Source organism: Sceloporus occidentalis, unplaced genomic scaffold (genome assembly GCF_023333645.1).
Source record: "Sceloporus occidentalis isolate IW3139 unplaced genomic scaffold, rSceOcc1.0.p SCAF_64, whole genome shotgun sequence".
Lineage (NCBI taxonomy): Eukaryota > Metazoa > Chordata > Lepidosauria > Squamata > Phrynosomatidae > Sceloporus > Sceloporus occidentalis.
The window spans coordinates 1,708,721-1,731,065 of NW_028317044.1; the positions used below are offsets into that span (position 1 = coordinate 1,708,721).

Sequence of the window (22,345 nt, forward strand, 5' to 3'; positions counted from 1 at the left end):
TCCCTGAGCCAAGGGTGGGTTTCAGATAGGCCGAATGAAGGTTTTATAGCAACCCCTCTCCTTGCCCCCATCGTCCCCCCGACATGTTCTCTCGAAGCAGCCTCGCCGCACGAATCGTTCAGATTAAATTAAATCAGCTCTCATTAATTGTCGGCCTCTACAATATTGAGGTTGGCCCAGAAACCCATATAAATCAAGGATTAAAATAGTAGTTGTCATGAGCAGGTGAAAACTCTTGTTTCCAAGTGAGAGCATATTACTACTTTGGCACTGGTTCTGCAGGACTCTCTCATAACCCAGAAGACTTTTCTCTCCTCCTTCTTTTTCTTCTTTCCAACCCTCTTTCCCGGTGGCTTGCCAGGTACAGTTTTTAAGGAGACATAAAAAGGTTGGATGTAGAGCAAAGTGTGGCCCAACTTGTAGGCCATATTTTGGAAAGGGAAGATGTGTTTACCGACCGACTCCTCCAGATTGCCAATATTTAGGATGACAAATGATGAATGGCATCTTACTTTGAGCAAGTAAGATACTAAGATCTTGATCTGGACCATGGTTCATGCGCCGTTGTTGTTGTTGTTATTGCGTGCCTTGAACAACTTGAAGGCACACAACAGCAACAGCAACAACATGGTAATGTTCTCTAAATGTTTTGAGAATGTTCTTAGGGGACTATTTGTGAAGAGTCTGGGTCTATTTTGGCTAGATGTCAAGAGAAAATCACCTGAAAATGGAAGGTTGCTTTAAATGGGGGAGCTTTGGAGGGTCTTTGGGGGCTGCAAAATTGGGTCTCGCTGGCTCCACTTTCCCCTCTCCTGATACTTAGGGTTAGGCTTAGGGTTCACACTACACAGTTATAGCGCTACAATTCCACTTTAACTGCCGTGGCAACATCCCATGGAATTCTGGGATTGGCATTTTAGAGAAGGACCCTTATACAGTGGGCCCTTGGTCTCCACTGAGGTTTAGTCCCAGGACCCCTCATGGATACCAAAATCCACGGATGCTCAAGTAACATTAAATACAATGGCATAGTATGACGGTGTTCCTTATGTAAAATGGCAAAACCAAGTCTTGCTTTTGGGGATTTATGTATTTTTAAAACATTTTCAAACTGTGGATGCTTGAATCTGTGGATAAAAAAACCCATAGGTACGGAGGGACGGCTGTAAATCTCAGCCAGAGAGCTCTAGTGCCTTGCCAGACTACAAACCCCAAGACGCCGTAGGATGCAGCCATGACAGTTAAAGTGGAATCGCAGCGTTAGAACTGTATCGTGCGAACAGGCCCCTTAGACAGTATGGAAATTGTGGTCAGCCAACTTTGCCAGCTGGGAAAAGGACGATTCGGATTACGAAAAGCGACTTTGGGCTCTCTCACGGTTTGCCAGCTGCATGTGTCTGCCCTAAACCGAATTGCCGTTGTGTCATTGTTTCAGACAGATGGCTTAGGCCACGGTTTTCTGGGAATGATTTATATCAGGAATCCAAATCCAGCTTCCCACACGGCAGCCAAACATTATATTTAGTTGTGCTGAGACATGCATTTAGGGGAAATGCAAGAATTTAAAAAATGGGACGTGGAGCTGACCTTCCGCTCGCTCTCCCTGGATGTGTAATGGCTGGCTTTCTCTTTCAAAATATAAATTACAAGAGAACGCTATGAGGTAGTTGCATACTGGGGGTGGATAGGAGTTGTCCAGCTCTTCCCGTGGAGGTTTTTTGGGAGGGCTGCAGGTTGTGTTTGCCCCCACAAATCCCAACAAGCTGAAAACAGCGACTCAAGAAACGTCTCAAAAGGTTGCCTGGACCAAACCAACTTCCCTTTCATGCTCCCTAACCCCACAAAGGTTGCATCTGCTCCCTAACTCCACAAAGGTTGAACCTACTGGGAAGGGGAAGATTCCACTTTCTTCTTTCTTTCTTGAGTTAACCGGGTGGAAATTAACGTTTGTACTTTGAATTCAGTTTGCAGCAGTTGAAGTATGCAGAAAACAAAGGGAAGAAGAGGAGAGACTGGGACATTTTGGGAAAGCATCTGAAAAAGTGGGATGGCAAAGGACTATTAATCTGGACTATCCCAGCCAAACCAGGATGGTATGAAAGTCCTAAGAGAAAACTTGTAATCCAAGCCTAGATTTGGGACTAGATTTTGGGTCTTGAGCAAGGGCTACTCAGGAAACACAGATCAGGATTTCCAGGGAAGCAGAAAGGAAGATTTCTCTCTTTTATTATTGTTATTTTGGTACCTCCATTAACATCTGTGGGTTTCTTGTAAGCGAAAACCTTGGGAGCCCTGGAAGCAACACATCTGTCGAGCAGATGAGCATCCCGAAAAAGACAGAGGGGTTTTTGTGAAGCAAGCCACGGCTGCATCTGGGACTCGGGAGACTCACACTTGGATGTCTGTCTTTTGCCACCCTGGCAGAAAAAAGCAAGCTCAGCAGAAACCTAACGCCGCCTCCGCTTGGTGTGCCCAAGGTGCTGGCTCTTGAGTAGGCCCACCGAGACGGCTGCGGCGCAACATTTCGGGAAGGCGGAGGTGGCGTTAGGGTCAAAGCGCCGGAGAGATTAATTCGGAGGTGCAGCAAAGATGTCCCCCTCCCCTCGTTCTTAAAAAGTTGTGCCAAGAAAGAGACCCAAAGGGAAGAACCATTGACAAAGCCAACGATTGGCAGTGCCAGTTTGCGGATGAGCAGAAAGGAACTGGAGATCCTATAATCAGGTTTCAATAATTCGTGAAATGGACTTTCTGTTGCAGTGGCGTCCTGGGCTTTTGTGGGCTGCAAAAAAGCATCTCGGGTCCATTTGCAATCGGTGGGCCATTGGTTTTTTAAGGGCCACATGGTGTTGGTGGGCCACCTGTTTGTCAGCAAATCTAGGAACATTTTCCCCCCTCCAACAATCCCTTATGGATTTCCAACGAAAATAATAACGCAACTTTTTTGCTCAAGAGATGTGCAATTTGCAAGGGACTGGAGGATATAAACGTTTGTCTTGGGAATAAATAGAGAGGGCTTTTCAAACGATAGCGTTGTAGGTCCTCAGTCAATACTTTTTGCGCAGTTGCATATTTTGCATTTGGGCGAGTCAGCCTTGCGGAGGCATAGATAAAGTGAATCCCATTTTCTCATTCACTATTCTCTCCCAGACTCTGGTCCTGCCTTCTGTATTTGCATCCCATCTTTCTGCAGATGTTTCCGCAATTACATCTCTCTTTCAGGTTCGGTTTTTTATTTCCCACCCAGATTTCCGTACCACGTGAATCTGGCATCGATCCCGAACCTGAAAACTACTTTGGACGTGACAATGTCCTTTTCATGAGACACGGTTGCATTGGATAAGACTAGACAATCCTCTGCTCCAACAACTCTGTTGGTAGTAAGGCTTTGCAAATGCTGTCATCTAGTGGTTCGTTTGATACTGAACAGTTTGCTGCCATCTTGGTCCTATGGCTGAACATGGCTGCATCCACGCTGCGGAAATAACCCGGTTTGACATGATTTTAACTGCCATGGCTCAGTGCTATGAAATTCTGGGAAGTGTCGTTGGTTGTGGCACCAGAGCGGAGCAAATCTTGCCAAGAAAACTTTATGACGGGTTTACTCTTGGGTTGCCATAAGTTGGAAATGACTTAAAGGTATGCAAATACAAGGAGCATTAGATGAGTAATGTAGAACCATAGTCAGGTATACTATAGATTTTAGATTTAGATGTCTCTTTCCTTGCATTTTATTTTATTTTTAGATATAGAACGTTAGTGTGTATTTATGTTTGTGGTTGCCTTAATAAAACATCTTACTAAAGCATTCGATCCATGGGAAGTATTCCAGTAGGTTATTGGTTTGAATGGTCAGTTGTAACCAAGTGGCATCCTCCATTTCTTTTTCTCTTGCAGAATGTATGAATTGCACAAGACTTACAGATATGACCGAGAGGCTGAACACCCTTGAAGCAAAGGTAAAGTAACTTTTGGAAGCCTTTTTCATGCTGTCAATGAACCAGAGCCTGCCAAGTTCATCTTTGAGAGTAACTAGTTACCATTGGAGTTGCAAGGCCCTTATTGCTACTGTTTTAAAAAGTAACCCAATATAAAAACACATTGATTGGACTATTTAAGCTTCCCCGGGTCTAATTTCCATGCTTTGATGGTGCTGTCACCTGCATCTTTTAATAAAATCCATAGGACGGTTGGAAAGAGTGTATTGTAAACCCAAGTTTTAGATCATTCCTTCAAATCTTCGACCCAAACTGATATCACCCATCCCAGCGGAAGGAGTCGGCCATGGAAGAAGAAGGACATGAGCGCATAACATGACTCAGATCCGAGACGTGATTGATTCTGCGTGCGATTGATACATGACCCACATAGCTTTTGTCTGACTCCGTTTGTCCTGTAACATAATCTCTCTCTCCAATGTGAGATGATTCTTATAGATTATAAGATTTGACTTAACTGCATATATAAAATCACACAGTTTCCCATGCAATTAGAAATCCCAAGATTGTTTATTTTAATTATTAACGGGGCACCTCACCATTTAATTCAATCCTGTCCTTCTTAATAAGTGAGTGCAAGGATCTGGCATGCAGCAACGCTCTCTTCGTGTCTTATTCGGAGGTGAATAAGTCCCATTGAGTTCAATGGGCTTCCTTGCCACTGAGTGTGCTTAGGATTCTGAGTTGAATTGATCAAGGGACACAGTCTAGGAGATATGGTGACTATCCCCCCCCCCCCAGGTGTTTTGGACTACAAAGTGGAAAATAGCTCCTATTATCCCTAACCTTTGGACATGGTAGCCTTGGAGGTCTTTAAACAGAGGCTGGACGGCCATTTGTTTGGGACGCTTTGATTGAGAGTTCCTGCATGGCAGAATGGGGTTGGACTGGATGGCCCTTGGCGTCTCTTCCAATTCTACGATTCTAAGGGGCTCATGGGAGTCCAATACCAACTGGAGAAATGGCTTTGTCAACTTACTTAGGGTTTTAGTTGGATTCAACCTTCAACCAAGACACCATCCTTCCTTTGAGACAAGTAGAGTGGACAACTGCTTCCACTGGGAACTCTTACGGACCTGATTTCTCCTGGTTGCAACTTGACCTTCCCTTCTTTGAGTGATAATTTCAGTCCTCTGCTGAGACAACATCCCTATACAGCGGGACCTCCACATTCGCTGAGGTTAAGGATGCAGGACACCTGTGAAAGTGTGGAGGAAACTGCAAATAAAAAACCCTCTATGAAACACCTCTCTAGGAATCTCTAGCTCCTCCAGCGCAATTTTGTGGTCAACGTCCACCCATAGAATTTGGCTTGAGGGCCTACAAATTCCTAGAGAAGCATTCCCTCTAGGGATCTCTAGGTCTCCAACCTGGTGAAAGGTAGCCATAAAGTCATGCTGGAAGACCAAGAGATTCTTACAGAGAACGTACTAATCAAATTCATGAATCATCCAATGTACAAAAGTCAAAGCCACAAATGTAGAGGGCCAACTCTATAGGTATACTCAACTGTTCGCAGTCCCAACTTCTGTTGGATTCAGCTTGATCTGCTTTTACCTGGCCCAAACTGACCATCTGGGCAGATCAAGTCCAGAAGACCTGGCCCTGAGCATATGTCAGTTTCCCTCGACAGCCTCAGATCTTGACAGAATCAGGTAGAATGCCTGCCATCCTTCATATCTTCTGCTTTGGTGGGTTATGTCTTGCATCTAGATCCTCTTCCTTGAGGCCGCAGAGAGAGTCCCACCGTCGGAGAATGACCTTCCCATGGCAAGGACGACAGCTACGTGGTACGATGACTTGGTGCCAGACGCCATTCCTCTAGCCAACCCTGGGACTGTGCTGAGGAAACCTGTGGGACCTGTTGGTGAGCGCACTGTGTGATGTTCTCTTCCTTGCCTCGGTGTAGCAAGAGTCATGGGGACATTAGTCTGTCTCTAGTCTGCGTCATGTCTGCATGTCTTTACTCACAAATCTCTTCCAGACTCTGTCTGCCTTAACTGAAAATTGACATTTGACCGCTGTAATTTTGGCACATTCTAGCTGGGAACGCCATTGAAAAATGTGAGAGAATTGGCCCAGTGATGATGAGCTTTTAAAAAATCTTACTAGGGTTTCAATCTAACTAAAACTGCTAGCCAAGTCGAGCTTTCCGGTCAATCTGGTGAGCGCTGGGTCATTTTCCACTCTGTCTCTCTACCTTCTCTCTGTCATAGGCAGAAGCTCTTGTTCTTTGTGCCCCAATGATGTTTGCATTGATGTTTTCAGGGTTGCCCGGACCAGCAGGGAAACCAGGGCCACAAGGCCCCAAAGGTGAAAAAGGAGAAACTGGTGAGAGGGGGCTTTCTGGACCACCGGGTGAGTCTTAGGGAGAAATATATACCCTCCAACATTTCATAGATGAAACCAAGAAATGTGTGCCCAAGGAACCTCAGAGAGTGGGCTTGGGATGGACAGTGAGTGACCACCCCACCTCTCTGAGGTGTCACCCATGCAGTCCACACACCCCACACTTTTCTTCTGCAACATATGTAGGGCTCTCATTGTCAGTAATGGATGCTTCCAAAACTGGGGCCCTTTCACACCACACAACTATAGCACTATAGTTCTGCTTTAACCACTATGGCAACTTGCTATGGAATCCTAACATTTTACAGTTCAGGGAGAATGATCAATCACAGAGCTCCAGTGCCTTACAAAACTCCAGTATGGGGACACATACACATACAATCCAATTTTTTGTGCCCTGGGAGTCCTAGCGGTTACAAAAGTGGTCCAAAATACCACCAAATACCCTATATCCTGCCCTTCCCAGTAGGCTTGGGCAAAAAGCAGACTGCTGCAGCCACTCCTAGCTTGTCTGTTCTTCCTCAATGATAACTTTTCCCCATCTGGACCACAACCTGATGTCTCTTGGCCACCCGTGTCATAGTTTTCAACTGTGACATATTGCTGGTATGCCATATAGGTTTGCTTCCGGTGCTTCGAGAGATATCTAATGCCTCTTATGTTCTGAATTCCAGGGTTGCTTGGACCTCCAGGACCTAGGGGGTATCCAGGTGAAACCGGGATCCCAGGACCTCCGGGGCCACCAGGACCACCAGGACCACCAGCATCTCCAAGTCTGCCTTTGACGTTCCAGCAAGGAGTCCTGTACTCACTCCAGCCCAACGCTGAGAAAGAAAGTAGGTCTCCTCTTTACCTCCTGAACAGGAGCCATTGAAGATTGCTATTTGTATTTCAATCCCACTTTCGACTGCTCCGGCTCTGTCCTAAGGAATCCTGGGATTTGCAGTGTGGCGTTGTACTTAGAATTCTCTGCTAGCAAGTTCTAATCTGCTTTCCTCTACTACTGTACTACAGCTCTATAGCAGAGAGCATTTTAGGGCCCTCATCAAACTAAACATCCCAGGATTTTGAATGAGTAGAATGGAGCTACGGCAAGGAAAGTGGTATCAAAAGTGATGTAACTGTGCATATTATTTACGTATTCTATATCCCACTATTTCACAATACGGAACAATGTAAGCCACCCAGAGCGGCTTACTCTACACATTGAAACAAACTTGCTAACACAATCTGAGCAAACATTTAAAAAGCACAAAAGAACGACCCACTTTGAAACAAGGATTAACATGATTATTTTGCACATAAGTTTGCACATCTCTATCCCTAAAGGGGTGCAGCCAAAGTAAAGAACATTTTACAGTTGTATCACAGAAGAAGGGACAGTTACATTCATAATGTAATGTAATCATAATTCTGGTTATACCTTGGTTACTAGGGAAAAGGATTCATTACCAATACCTTACTATTTGCAACCATTTGCCTCTCAGCTCCGACAACTAACCACCCCTAATGCCGCATTTTACTCCATCAGCCATTTGTTGAGCAAACGTCTGAGGGTTTTTAGCTGGAGCATCTATGCGCCATCTCTTGGAGTGCATTCATTAAGTTAGTTCTTGTTAATTGTTAATTAATCATCTCTGTCTCTTTCTCATTTTCCTTCCCTCTCTCTCCTGGAGGTGGAGGGTCTGGATGTATTTTTAATCCGCAAGAGACATCAGCAGCCAGGCTCTCTGATAAATTATTTAGATGGGAGGGAATTAATTGCGGTTCAATACCCAGATTTTTCTGGGGGAGATGGAGACAAAAGCCAACATCTCATGGCAGTTTTGGTGTGCCATCACATGCAGCTCCTTGGGGCTTCATAACCAGGCACTGTTAATGGGATTCCCCCCTCCCTTCTCCCAGCATTACCACTAGGATAGCATTCCCCATCATGCTGCATTCACTCACATATGTTCAACCATGGCAATTAAACATGTCTAGACCACAATGTAGACACGATGCCCAGTTTCAGAGGCAGTCTATCAGTAAAAACCAGAGACATCAGAGAATGAAGATTATTATCATCCTCCTGGTCTTGGCTACAATTCACAGCAAATGTGTAACTAGTGAGGAGTGGACAAAAGAAGGATATTGCCCCTCCGATAAGAATTCTGCCCCTCCGTGGCCTTTTCCTTCAGTCCTCACATTTTTAGCATCTCAGCAGGTGCCTTCTTTCCTTGCCTCTTTCCCCTTTGGCAAATCACACTCTCTCAGCCTCAGAGGATGGCAGTGGCCAACTCCCTCTGAACAAATCTTGCCGAGATAACCCTGCGATAGCTTTGCCTTAGGGTCACCATAACTTGAAGACACACAACAACAAATACCAATCTTTTTTGTGGGTTTTTTGGGCCATGTGGCCATGTTCTGGAAGAGTTTATTCCTGATGTTTCGCCAGCATCTGTGGCTGGCATCTCCAGAGAATGTACCCCACTCTCTTCCATGCCAGCATTCTCTGAAGATGCCAGCCACAGATGCTGGCGAAACGTCAGGAATAAACTCTACTAGAACATAGCCACATAAACCCGAAAAACTCACAGTAATCTATGGTTGCCGGCCACAAAAGCGTCCAACTTCAAATACCAGACGTTTGGGGACAGAAATCAAATTACACTTGGAGAGCCAGAATTCTTACAATGGGGACAACACCCCTGTTTTGCCTCCACACTCCAGGGACGTAGCTAGGATTTTAGGAAGGGGGGTCCAGACTAAGTGCCACCATTATAATGGGGCTTGTGTGCAGCGGCGCAGCAGCACACACAATTCATTTTTCTAATGGAAGGGGGGTCCGGACCCCAAGAACCCCCCCTTGGCTACGTCCCTGCACACTCCGAATCCCAGCCCAGTCGCCATGATTTAATGGCCGCACTGGCCGGGGGATTTGGGAGTTGTAGTCCAAAAAAAAAAGTCACATTTCCAAGTTCGGAGGATTCTTGAGGCTGGACCGCTGTGAGATAACACGATGCTGGAGCCGACGGACTTCATGTGGGATCCGAAGAGGTGTTCATTTGTGGCCTTTTTGTTGGGAGCACTAGATCTCAGCCATTTCACTTGTTATCTTCCATGGCAACTTGTTTTGCTCAGGGCTGAGAGGAGAAGCAGATTCCATGGGACCAAATTAGCATTAATGCTGCAAAGCATCTTTCTGCTTCATGAAGCACATCCCCCCAAAAAAGAAGTGAGATGTACATAAATTATGATGAGGTGTAATTCCAAGCTTTTTTCAGCAGGGGGCAGCAGAGTCTCAGCTAAAGGGCCATTGAGCCCAGAAGACCAGGGCTGACCTTTATTTTTGGCTGTGCTCAGCTGCAGTTTCCATCTCCTGCATGACCTCCTTTTAGAAACTACCCCAGATTGCACAGTGGAAAAGTTCCCGCTTGAGTTGCAATGACCAGAATCCACCCTGTGTGGCTTGGGGACTCTGGGAGCTGCTGCCGAAAATGGCCAGGTTCTGGCCCAAGGGACGGTGTTAAAGCCATGAGCCACAGGTAGATTCAAGCTCCAGAACTTTAAGCTTGGATGGAGGCGTATTCCTTAAGCCTCTTTCTCTGGCTGCGTCCACACTGCAGAAATAATCCAGTTTGACGCTACTTCAAGTGCCATGGCTCAGTGCTAGGGAATTTGGGGAATTGGAGTTTGTTGAGGCACCATCGCTCTCCGACTGAGAAGGCTCAATGTTTCACAAAACTACAATTAGAATCGCATAGCATTGAGCCACAGCGGTTAAAGCAGTGTCAAACTGGATTATCTCTGCAGTGTGGATGCATCCCCTCTCGCTCAGGGTGCATCTACATCATAGAAAGACTGGAGCTTGGCACCACTTTTGTAGCTCCGTCCTATGAAACCCTGGGGTTTGTAGTTTTACAGTTATTAAAATGGGGCTGAACTACACTATTTCTACAACGTAGATGCGCCTCAAGATGATCATTTCACTTAATGCAATTCCTGGAGCTTTTTAGGGCAACGAAACACCAACTGACCTGGGTTGGTGGTGTCAAACTACCCTTAATTGTTGCATTTTTAGTTTGCGTCACCTTTATTTAAGTCATGCTTGGGTTGGGATGCCCCATCCATATTGGGTAATCTTAATGCCCAGTGAGTTCACAGCTGATTTCTGAGCTTTTCAGCTCCATTGAGTTCCTTCTTCTTTATTCCCTCTTCTTGGATACAGATGGTGAGCCTCAACTGGCATCCACAGTCATTGATACCATCCTGGCTGGTTTGCCAGGCCCTCGTGGGGCACCTGGACCCATTGGACTGCCAGGTAAGAGGATGGGTTGATGGATTCGAGGATGGGAAGGAGCAACCACCCATTTGGACCACCTCATTGAACTCTACATGAAAAGTGTTTGGATACTTCAGCTAGTCCAAAAAACCGGTGGCCAAGTTGTTAAGACACAACTCCCTTGTTGCAACAGCTCTACTGGCTGCCAGTCCATTTCTGGGCACAATTTCAAAGCGCTGTTATTATCATTATCATTATTATTTCTTACCTACCTCTCCCCAAGGCTCAAGGCAGGGAATAACAGAGATTAAAAAACCATAGGCATAAGTGTAGGACACGTTAATCCAAACACAAGGTTAAAAATATCCCAGTTTAATAGTTAAAAAGTCATTTGGATAGGCCTGCCGGAAGAGAATGGTCTTTAATGCTGTTTAAATGTGGACAATGTATTCCGCTGTTGAATCTTTTCTGGCAGGTCTTTCCACAGTCTGGGGGTGGCTGATGAAAAGGTCCTCTGGCATTTACTAGTCTTGTAGAGGATCTGAATATATGAGGCGGGTTATAGGGGAACATATGATCCCATAAGTAGCTTGGACCCACATCATGTGGAGCTTTAAAGGTAATAATGTTGTGATCTATAAAGCCCTCTATGGCTCAGGTCCAGGTTATACGTGGCGTAGTGGCTTGAGCATTGGACTTCCACTCTGGAGATACGGGTTCGATTCCCCATTCAGCCATGAAACCCACCTTGGGCAAGTCACACTTTCTTGGCCTCCAAGGAAGGCAATGGCAAACCACCTTGGAACAAATCCTGAAAACTCCATGCTAGGTTTGCCTTTGGGTCACCATCAGTTGGAAACGACTTGAAAGCACACAATACACACACACACATGTTCTCCAATACCAATTTGCCCAGCGTTTTGAGATCTTCTGGGAAGGCCCTCCTTGCTCTCTCACCACCTTTCGTTTTTGGGCTAGCAAAAAATCATTCCCCCATTCTCCCTCCCTTAAGTTTTTGTCCCTTTTGCCTTTGCTTTACCTCCGCGTTATTTTACGTTTGCAAGAACGTCGTTTGATAAAACATCCCGTATTTGCATTTCCCCTCCCTAACTTAAATCTGCTTCAAATCCCGTTTCTCAGCGGGATTTCGCTAGGATGATCAGGTCCTATGGAAGCATCCTTGGAGGGCCACTTGCAGCCCCAGCGTAGCCAAAAACTGCCCTCCCTTGCTCTAGACCCACCAGGAGATCAGAGACTTGAAATCTATTAATTAAAAAGCCCTTCCATTAGCCTCGTATGTACTCCCCGTTTTTAATGTTGATTTCTCTTTCCCCTTTTTAAATGCCTTCTGCGGTTTGCAGCACTCAGCGATGACCTCCTGTCGGGAGCAGGAGAGCCTCTTTGCTCCTCTGACTACATTCCTCCATTTAGCCTTCAGTTCACTTCATCCCCGACTTTGATATACATGGGTCGCATTAATTATTGAGGCCCGTTTGGTTGCCCCGGTGGGCGTCTGATGCTCGGGGAAAGAGCGCGGGGCGGGGGGAGTATTTATCGGAAACAATTAAAAGCTAAGTTTGGAAGGAGCCCGCGTCGGTCCCCTCCCCGATCCCCAAAGCATGGCATATGTAATTAATAGTTGGCGTCTGGAAGGAATTATCTCTCTCCCCCTCCCAGACTCCCTAAGTGGAAGAAAGCCATTAGGAGACAACTCCTTAACAATGCAGAATAACAAGTGGATCTGTTCAACTGAGTGCTCTCATTCTGCCAAAGCGCGGCGCATGCCAGTGCCAGCTCTTTGTAACAACACAGGCTTGTTAAGAGGGGAGATACTTAGGGGTTATTCAGACGGTGGAAATAATCCAGGTAGAATGTGGATCATCATCACCATCATCATTATCATCATTGGGCCCGAATAGATAGGCCAAAATAAAGCTGCCTCGGGTCACTTTGGAGGTATGCTGTTTAAATGACACATGCATGTTAAGAGGCCAGAAGCTGCGCCAAAGCTGCGCTCCAGTCCTTAGGAGTGTGTGAGTAAGATTATGCGGATAGTCGCACTAAAAAACACACCAACGTCTGAATATCCCCCAAGAAGTTGTAATCCAGAGTTGCCAAGTTCCTATTCCAGCAATGCTCCTGGGCAGTCCTGGGAAAGGTGAAGCCAAATGATATTGGGTGGAACTAGGATAGAGCCAGCACTCATCGCTCAGGGATCGAGCGCATGTTTTATATTGGGGTGGAAAAGTTGCATACGTCACACATCTCACACCTGATGCGACAGCTGGAGAGCCAGCATGGCGTAGTGGTTGGACTATGACCCTAGAGACCAGGGTTCAAGTCTCAGCTTGGCCATGAAACCCACTGGGTGACCTTAAGCCATTGCAAACCTCCTTAACTCAGAGGATGCTCCTGGCAAACCTCCTCTGAACAAATCTGGCCAAAATAACCTCAGTATAGGTTCATCTTCTGGTCGCCATAAGTCGGAAACGACTTGAAGGCACACGACAATAATGGATGTTGGACTGCACCTTCCAGAATTCCTCCTTATAGGCTCTGCTGGCTAGGGATGCTGGGAGTTGAAGTTCAACAACTTCTGGAGGCCACACAATTCCCACTTGTGTTCTAGATGATGGAGATAGCACCTCAGGGGAGCATACTGTAAATCTCCACATGTCAATGATGCAAACAACCAAAGGCTAGTGTCCTGTGAATGACTTATAGCCGTGTAAGTTCCCTTGGACAATGGTAGTACTTTTTTGGCCAATGCCCGTATCCAGTCTAAGGCCATGGAACGAGAGTTGAACAGGTGCCCTTGCGCTTGTGGTGCCATTATGCATTGCGCCTGCAAAAGCACATTGTGCATTGCAGTTGGGCTTGTGGTCTCTTCCAACTCCCTGATTCTATGTTTGCACATCCCATTGTACAGTGTTGCAATTCATTAATGCATAACCATCATGTAAATCTGTGAGGCTCCACTTATGCGCCAACTCCTTGATGGAGATGTCACATGAATAGGTATGCAGACTGGTTTATTTCCAAGGAACCAGGAGCAACCTGTAAAGCAGGGCTCCTGTCTCATGCCAAACCTTGCCACCAGAGCTCCTTTTTGATGCAAAGCTTTCCAGGGTTGCAAACCAAGCTTCGTTCCATTGCAAAACCTTCTCTTGGCTTTAAATAGCAACTTATTTAAAGTGATTGGGCAGCATATAAATCAATCCTATTATTATTATTATTATTATTATTATTATTATTATTATTTCTGATCCCTGATCAGAGATTGAATCAAAAAGGAATAACAAAAATAATGAGTTGAAACCTTGCTGTTTGTTAGGCCAAAATGTTTTAATCAGCCGGCAGCTGAGTTTGCTGAATAGGGTTGAAGCCCTTGGAGAACTTGGGGGGTGGGAGGAGGGATGTCAGTTTCTGCCGCCATTTTGAGAGGGGCTGCAGAGGAAAATGGAGGTATTTGGGCTTGCTGTATGGGATTGCAACCCCTGGGGCGAATTTGGCTGCTCAGCTGGAGGAGGGAGAGAAAAGAAACAGGTCCATTCCATTAGCTCCAGGTGAAATAATAATAATAATAATAATAATAGATTTATTTATATCCCACCTTTCCAGAAGGATCAAGGCGGGTTACAATAGAATACATAAATTAACACATAACACATACATAACTAAAAACTACATATCCCCTTATCCCTTACCTCAAAACTAAAATGCAAACACTAAAAATACAAATTAAAATCAGTTTAAAATAGGCAAGATTGAGAAGAGACATTTGGGCAAACGAAGGGCAGTCTGCATCAGTGGAACGAGAAGGTCAGTCCAGAAAGACCAGCATCTTTTAGTTTCCTACAGTGCTCCTTGAACCCTTCTCCATCAACTCCTTTCCCATTTGTCCCTTTTAAAACAATGTTTTTTCACTTGGTGCTGTATGTTTTTTTATTCTCCATCAGGTCCACCTGGATCTTCAGGCCCCAAGGGGCCACCAGGACCTATAGGCGCACCTGGCCTACAGGTAAGCACACCAATCCATATCTGCCTTCCAAGATTTCACAGTGAAAGAGAGCGACAGGGTTGTGGCACATCTGCATTCGTTGCCTCAGCCTCTCTGCACTATGTACAGCTCAAGTCCCTTGGTTCTGGGTTGCATGGACCTCTGCGTGGCAGAGGTGGGTTGATGCCCTTTGAGGGTCTCTTCCAACTCTATGATTCTCTAAACTGAGACATTTTTGTAATGAGGAAAATTGTTGCTGTTGTTATAGTAGATCCTTGTTGTCCGCTGGGGTTTGATTCCAGGACCCTCCATGGATAACAAAATCCATAGATGCTCAAGTCCCATTAAATACAATGGTACAGCAAAATGGTATCCACTGTTTTTTGTGGGTTTTCTAGGCTGTGGAACATGGAGGGGTTCATTCCTCCCTACTAAGGGTCACACAGTGTGTGTGTGTGTGTGTGTGTGTGTATCTATATGTATATATATATACCCAATTCTCTTCCATGCCAGCATTCTCTGAAGGTGCCAAAGCCACAGATGCTGGCAAAACGTCAGGAATAAACTCTTCTAGAGCATGGCCACATAGCCCCCAAAACCCCACAAAAAACTATGGATGCCGGCCGTGAAAGCCTTCGACTTCACAAAATGGTATCCCTTATATAAAATGGAAAGTCAAGGTTTGCCATTGGATATTTATACTTTTAAAAATATATATTGTCAAGCCATGGATGCTTGAATCCCTGGAGAACAAAATCCGTGGATAAGGAGGGCTGACTGTCTTTTCATTGGGAGTTACTTTTTGAAATGTTTATCCTAATCTTCCTTTCCAGGGCATACCTGGTTCTCCTGGCACAAAAGGATCCAAAGGAGACCGAGGAGAAAGGGTAGGTTAACATTAAGACTCAAAAGTCTTGGCTTTTCAGTATCCACTAAAAAGGGATGGTTTAAACCCCTTCGTATGTTAAACGCATGCATCTGGAGGTTGCAGAGATGGACTGGCTACTGCCGACATCGACTCCCAAGGTACCAACATGCCAGTCCATCCCTCCTCCTTACTTTGCTCCGGTGCCACAGCAAACTACAATGCCCAGAATTCGATAGCATGGAACCATGGCAGTTAAAGGGATGTCAAACTGTGTTATTTCTGCAGTGCGGATGCCGCCTTTAGGAAACGACCCCATTCCCAACAATCCTCCTTCAAGTTCCATTCCTCATGGGTAACTCATCCTAATGCATCTTACTTTACTCCTGACAGGGGCAAGTGGGTCCGGCTGGTGAAAGAGGTCTTAAGGGGTTTCCTGTAAGTGATATATATTGTGTTTTTGTGAGTGCGTTTGTGGGTTTCCTAGAGGGAAAGGATATACTATACAGTGGGCCCTTGTTATCCACTGGGGTTTGGTTACAGGACCCCCATATGGATACCAAGATCCGTGGGTGCTTAAATCCCAATGAATAAAATGGGGTAGTAAAATGGTGTCTCTTATAGAAAATGACAAAATCAAGATTTGCTTTTTGGAAATAGATATATTTCAAGCCATGGATAGTTGAATCTGAGATACAGATGTATGGTTGAACCTATGCACTTTGCACTGCTTTAACTGCCATGGCTCCATGCTATGAAATCCTGGGGTTTGTACTTTGTTGTGGTCCAGAACTCTCTCACAGAGAAGGCTAAATTCCTTGCAAAACTACAGATCCAGGAATTTCATAGCATTGAACCGAGGCGGGTTGAAGCGGCATCAGCCTGGATAAATTCTGCAGTATAGACGCAGCCTATGATTCCACTTCAGCTGACATGACTGCATCCAAGGAAATCCTGGGATCTGCAGTTTGATGAGGCACTAGAGCTCTCTGGATTCCATGGGTTGTTGCCATGGCAGTTGAAGTGGAATAATACCACTATAATACCACCATAAGTGTGTAGTGTGAATGGTTGGGAAAGTGGAGGCTGCAGGCCACGGTTGGCCCCAAACCCCAATTTTGGACACCCATCCTCACTGAAATGGCAAATCCCAGGATTCCATAGTATCCAACCATGGGAGTTAAAGTGAAACCATAGTGCAGTGTTTGTGTAGGATGGAACAAACTGTAGTATATCGGTGAAATTTGTTTTGTCTCTTTTGGTGCGAATCCTAAATTTTGACTTATGCCGGGAGGGCAACCTGGGCACGCTTTTGACACCATTTTGTACCTCTCCTTTATAGGGTGAACCGGGCAAGAAAGGTGAAGAAGGAGAAAAAGGCACAGATGTAAGGATATTGTGGTTCCTTCTTTATATTTATTTTATTCTCCACATTTACACACCTAGGACTCTTACGTCTGTTGCGTTTGCCTTACCTTGGTCCCTTGGTTGTTGTGTGCCTTCAAGTTGTTTCTGACTTATGGCAACCAGAAAGTGAACCTGTCCTGTCTGTGTGTACAAGGTGTATATGACACCTACATCAGTGTTGCATTTAGACATCTCACTATGTACATATGTGCAAATCTTTTCCCATCTCGGTCGCTCTCCTCTGAACACATTTCAGCTTGCCAATATCTCCTCATGTTCCATATGAAGTCTGACCAAAGCAGAAAAGAGTGGCACTACTACTTCCTTTGATCCAGACACTGTACTCCTATCGACACGACCTAGAATTGCGTTTTCTGTGTTCGCCGCTGCATCATGCTGTTGGCTCATGGAGCTCAGGCCTTATTTTCATCCCTTCCTTTCTTTGTAGGGAGAAGGTGTCCAGCAGCTTCGAGAAGCCCTGAAGATTTTGGCCGAGAGAGTGTTAATTCTAGAGCATATGATCGGCATTCACGGTGAGTACTGGGCAGAATCTCTATATAGAGATTTGCAAGATGGCTGGGTGGGTGAGTTGGGGGCTAGTCCTCAATGAATTGCTGAACAATTTCAGATTCACACATTTATTCATTCAATGGATTTGAAAACCATGCTTCTGGTTTGTTTTTGGATGGGAGGTCACTAACATTTGGGTACACCAAAGATCTCCAGGGAAGGCTACTGAAGAATCCTGTCTAAGGGCCAAGGGACCCACTGTAATAATAGTAGTAGATATGAGTCTAGCTCATGCTGCCAACTTCTTTCTACTGATGGTTGTCCACCTTGGACATCATGATGTCTCCTGGAACTGTCTTCATGGCCTTCCCACCCGTTCCTCTCCCCTGCCCTTCCTCGCTTGAAAACAACACACCCGTCCCTGGTTTCCCTTTGTTTTCAGATTCTTTGTCTTCCGTTGAACCAGGCTCAGGACAAGACGTTCTCCTGGGCGCCCCGCTTCGAGCGAACATCAAAATCAAGCGCCACCACTTGAACCAGATCTTCTCTTCACTCCTGGATGACAGCGAAACCAAAGAGAAAAGCCACGGAAGGAAGTAGGACATCCCCAGTAAGGCCACTATAGTCCCTCTGTGCCCTTAGCAAGGAGTAGAGCTGCATAGGAGGCAAGGTGACCAGATGTCCTCCTTCTCCATCTCCTAGATCTCAGCCTTCTGTCCAGGAGGAATTCCAAAACGCCTTCCATTTTGAGCATGGCTAAGAAGCATGAATTTGTATTTCTGTGAATGTTTTTGTCTTTTATTTGGCCATGTCTTACATTTTATCTTGTCTTCCATTGTGGCGAGGACATCTGGTCACCCAGATAGGAGATGCTTTGGGGGAAAGAGACTTGACCCTCTCTAGCCTCTCAACTCCAACAAGATCCAATGGGTTTAGAGTGATAGGATTTAATGGAGGGTTTAAAGTGGCCTCTTGGCTGGATGTAGCTCTCCAAGGACATTTTTAGGGTCACCCAGATTTTAGGAATCATTCCTGTTTTGTCTCCAAGGAGCCAACACTTCTCTCAAAGCTTCTGAGGATGCTACTGTGTTTGAAAGACTTTTGGGAAGAAGAGTCTTCCTTGTCTTCTTTAAAAACCTTTGGATAAGTTCACCTCCCTCCCTTGTTGTTGTGGTGGTGCGCCCTCAAGTCGCGTCTGCCTTATGGCGACCCCTATTTTGAGCATGACTAAATGTATCCCACATTTCAGGACATGTACTACATTTCAACCTTCTGTCCAGGAGGAATTCTAGAATGTCCTCCATTTTGAGCATAGCTAAGAAGCAGGAATTTTACATTTATATTAGTGTTTTTAGCTTGGGGTAGTGGTTTGAGTGTTGGACTAGGTTTGAATCCCAGTTTGGCCATTAAACCCACTGGGTAACCTCGGGCAAGTCATACTCTCTCAGCCTCAGAGGATGGCAATGGCAAACCCCCTCTGAACAAATCTTACCAAGAAAACCCTGTGATACGTCCGCATTAGGATCACCATTAATCAGAAATGACTTGAAGACACCCAACAACGACAGTGAGATGAATTTATTCTTATATTCATGTTTTCAGTTTTTATTTTGTAATATCCCATGTTGTTCTTGAATGGTCTACATTTTGTGGTGCCTTGTCCTCCCTTGCGGCTATGACATCGGGTCACCCTAACCCTAAGGCAAACCTCTCCTGGGGCTTTATTGGCAAGAATTGTCACACGCACATAAATATATATACTTGCATAGCTGAAGATGCAGTGCTCTAACTGGTCCCTTTTGTCCCTAGGTCCAACAGTGAAGGCTGAAGAGACTTAGAAACACTGCATAGTCCTGTCAGAGGTCCCTGCAGGTCAGGAGGATGGCGCGCATGTCGGAACGGGGATCCCTTCCTTGAACTCTCCACAATCTTTCCAATGCTTATTTACGCTTAGTATGCATCCTGTATCTGTGTCTCTGTTTCATCCGTCTTGGGCAGCCGCGGTCCAGATCCAACAGCCGAGAGATTTTGAGCACCGTTCAGGTACCCAATGTCTTCGGACGGTGTCTTGAAAACCACTGGTGAAGGGATCACTTCCAAAAGGATTTTCCCACCCCTCCTCGGTTTGTCTGCCAAGGAACTCCTGCCCCCAACGTGTATGCTCCAGATTTAAAAAACACATTTGTATATTCTAGAATATTCTGAAGGACGGTATAAGAAGACACGCAACCAGATCATGCAAAGCACCAAATACAACTGTTGGGTTCCTGTTTGCTCTGCAAAACTGCGTTCGAAGTGCAGAAATGGTTTGACCTCCATTAACTCAGTGGTGTTGGAGGGCTGAGGATGCAATCTATATTGTAGAAACAATGCAGTTTGACACCACTTTAACCACTATGGCTCCATTCTACAGAATCCTGGGCTATGTAGTTTGGTGAGCTGCTTTGGCGGAGAAGGCTAAAGACTAAAAGACCTTTTAATTGATTTTATAGCTCAAAAAAACCGAGGAGATAATGAGAAATTCATGATCGGTGTGTTGAGTTTATGCTTTTCTGTCTAACTTCTTATTTTTATCTCAATAAAGAATAATTTTAACAACCCTACTAATCCTAGGACTCCTCAGCATGCAGCTATAGCGCTTAAAGTGGTGTCAAACTGCATTGTTTCTACAGTTGTTTCAAAGGTGGGTTTTGGAGGCAGGGGTCTACTTTGGTCATTGTATGTTTGACAGAAAAGCAAGTTATGATAGCGTTATGTTGGATTCACACAGTTATGCCTCCCTCACTCCCAAGATGCCAACTGACATTAGAAAACAAACAAGCCTGGAGGACAGTTTCAAGCTAGCATTTCCACACTCTTGCTCACAAAACTATTAGCAAACGGAACGCTATCAAAATTGACACTTCTTTCACCGTCTCCCAAAGACACCGGTCTTGAGGTTTTGTAAATACGCAAGCTGGTTTCACCTGAGTCCATTATTCATCCGTTTAATCTACTAGGAGTCAAGAAGCTAAATCATTAACATGCTTTCGTATGCAGATGTCCCTTTAAAAAACATGGGTGCGCACCCATGAGTCATTCCGGTGCATGCAACTCATTTCAGAAGGCCAACGCAACACATTTGGAAGGATGTTTCTGATGGCCTAAGGACAAAGCTACACACAGACACACACTTTACTGCTTTTCCATTCCAAAAAGGAGGTGAGATTATAGGTTGACTTGCAAGGGGGAGACTCTATGAATTGCTGGAAGGAAAGCAACTAGGAATAATTTGCTGGGAATGGGGAGATTTGCAAGAAAAGGCAGCTAGTTGTCATCAGTGTCTAATCATTCTCCAACTCATCCCTTTTTTACTGATACCACTTTTTATCCAGCCTTTTGCTACAACTGGGATTCCCTTGCCTGGGTTTGCCATATCAGGTGATATGATGAGACAGGGAAGCGATGTCCAGCAAGGGAATGGTAGTGACTTTTCTACCACCTCTTCCTCCTTGCAATTCATGCATCTCTCTCTTTCCCAACCATGTAACAGAGAATAAGTCCCTGGAGTTCCCGATCCTCAGCTTGCTGTCGAAAGTGTACAATGCCCTTTACTTCAAACTGACATGCATTGTTCCCCCCCCCCCTCTGCTTTTCCTCTTTCCGGGGCGACCAAAATACCTGGCAGTTTGCATCGAAGGATGCAAAAGGTGCTGTTCATGTCTGCAAAGCACATTTTGAGCAGACGTTTTGAGTTAAGGTGCATTAGTTAGTCCAGACAGCATAGACATATGAATATATATAAATGTTAAATATAATATTATATATATATATATATATTTAATTTATACCCATTTGCAAACACCCCTTGCAGACTCCTTGCTCTTATATCCGCTTGGGCAATCACTTCCACTGCTGTTTCAACTACCACTGACCTGAATCCTGGATGGGAGATACGTATGCATAAGCACCGTGATGACAGTTGTACGCAGTGAGTTCTATCCCAACACCCCAAATCCCCACTTGCCAAGAAGTAGCCAAGGGGACCTTTCCCGTTTCACTTAGGAAGCAGCGAACTGCCCTTTCCACCCTCAGCCATGAGCAATCTCCGGCGCAACCGGATTTTATTATTAATATAATAATATAAAATATGTGTTTTCTGGTGGTCATAGGGTCTTTCGACCCCCAAAGGGGTCCCATCCCACAGGTTGAGAACCGCTGGCTTAGAGAGTGTTGAGTACACTGATAAGCTTTATAGAAATGTAAATGCTATTGCTATTGCTAGTTCCTTCTCACATTTTCACTTGGATGAGTAGGGGCTGGCTGCTTTCTGATCGGCTGGAGAACTGACCCCCATCGATCACAGCAGTAAGTAGGAATTGAGGGACTTTCGTGGTCCCTTTGTAGCCCCTAAAATAAGGGATGAACTTGGGGCTTCATAGGGATTGTGAATACTTAACGGTCACAAGTGCGTAGCCCTAGGTTGTGCTTTTGTAACTGCCATAGAGGATCCCAGTCAATAGCAATACACTTGTCCCTCCATCTTCGCTAGGGTTAGGGGCTCAAGAACCCCATGAATATGGGAAAACAGCAAATAGCAAAATCACCATGTTTTTACCTGAGAGGGCACCTCTAGGAATCTCTAGGTCCTCCAGCGCAACTCTGTGGCCAATGTCCGACAGACACTGACCATAGGACTGCAATGGAGGAGCTACAAAGGCCTAGTAGAGTAGTCTCTCTAGGAATCTCTAAGTCCTCCAGGGCAACTCTGTGGTCAACGTCTGACAGACACTGACCATAGAACTGCGCTGGAGGAGCTACAAAGGCCTAGTAGAGTGTCCTCTCTAGGAATCTCTATGTCCTCCAGCGCAACTCTGTGGTCAACGTCTGACAGACACTGACCATAGAACTGCGCTGGAGGAGCTACAAAGGCCTAGTAGAGTATTCTCTCTAGGAATTTCTAGGTCTTTCGGTAC

General features: G+C 45.3%; 1 protein-coding gene across 5 annotated transcripts in view; it reads left to right on the top strand.

Annotated features, from left to right (window-relative positions):
- The window catches only part of LOC149287096 (collagen alpha-1(XXVI) chain-like), an 81,396-nt gene extending 59,276 nt beyond the window's left edge, over positions 1 to 22,120 (top strand). For 2 of the 5 annotated variants that reach the window (XM_089493262.1, XM_089493263.1), the window contains exons 4-15: positions 3,895 to 3,956; positions 5,709 to 5,862; positions 6,264 to 6,353; positions 7,019 to 7,180; positions 10,555 to 10,647; positions 14,568 to 14,629; positions 15,442 to 15,495; positions 15,867 to 15,911; positions 16,816 to 16,860; positions 17,329 to 17,413; positions 17,833 to 17,986; positions 19,200 to 22,120. In XM_089493262.1, the coding sequence (XP_089349388.1) occupies positions 3,895 to 3,956; positions 5,709 to 5,862; positions 6,264 to 6,353; positions 7,019 to 7,180; positions 10,555 to 10,647; positions 14,568 to 14,629; positions 15,442 to 15,495; positions 15,867 to 15,911; positions 16,816 to 16,860; positions 17,329 to 17,413; positions 17,833 to 17,986; positions 19,200 to 19,218 (1,025 nt within the window). In that variant the 3' untranslated portion in view covers positions 19,219 to 22,120. Of the gene's footprint in view, positions 1 to 3,894; positions 3,957 to 5,708; positions 5,863 to 6,263; positions 6,354 to 7,018; positions 7,181 to 10,554; positions 10,648 to 14,567; positions 14,630 to 15,441; positions 15,496 to 15,866; positions 15,912 to 16,815; positions 16,861 to 17,328; positions 17,414 to 17,832; positions 18,001 to 19,199 lie in introns of all 5 variants that reach the window. The other 3 variants (XM_089493264.1, XM_089493266.1, XM_089493267.1) reach the window with 3 other exon arrangements.
- The last annotated feature ends 225 nt before the right edge of the window (positions 22,121 to 22,345 follow it).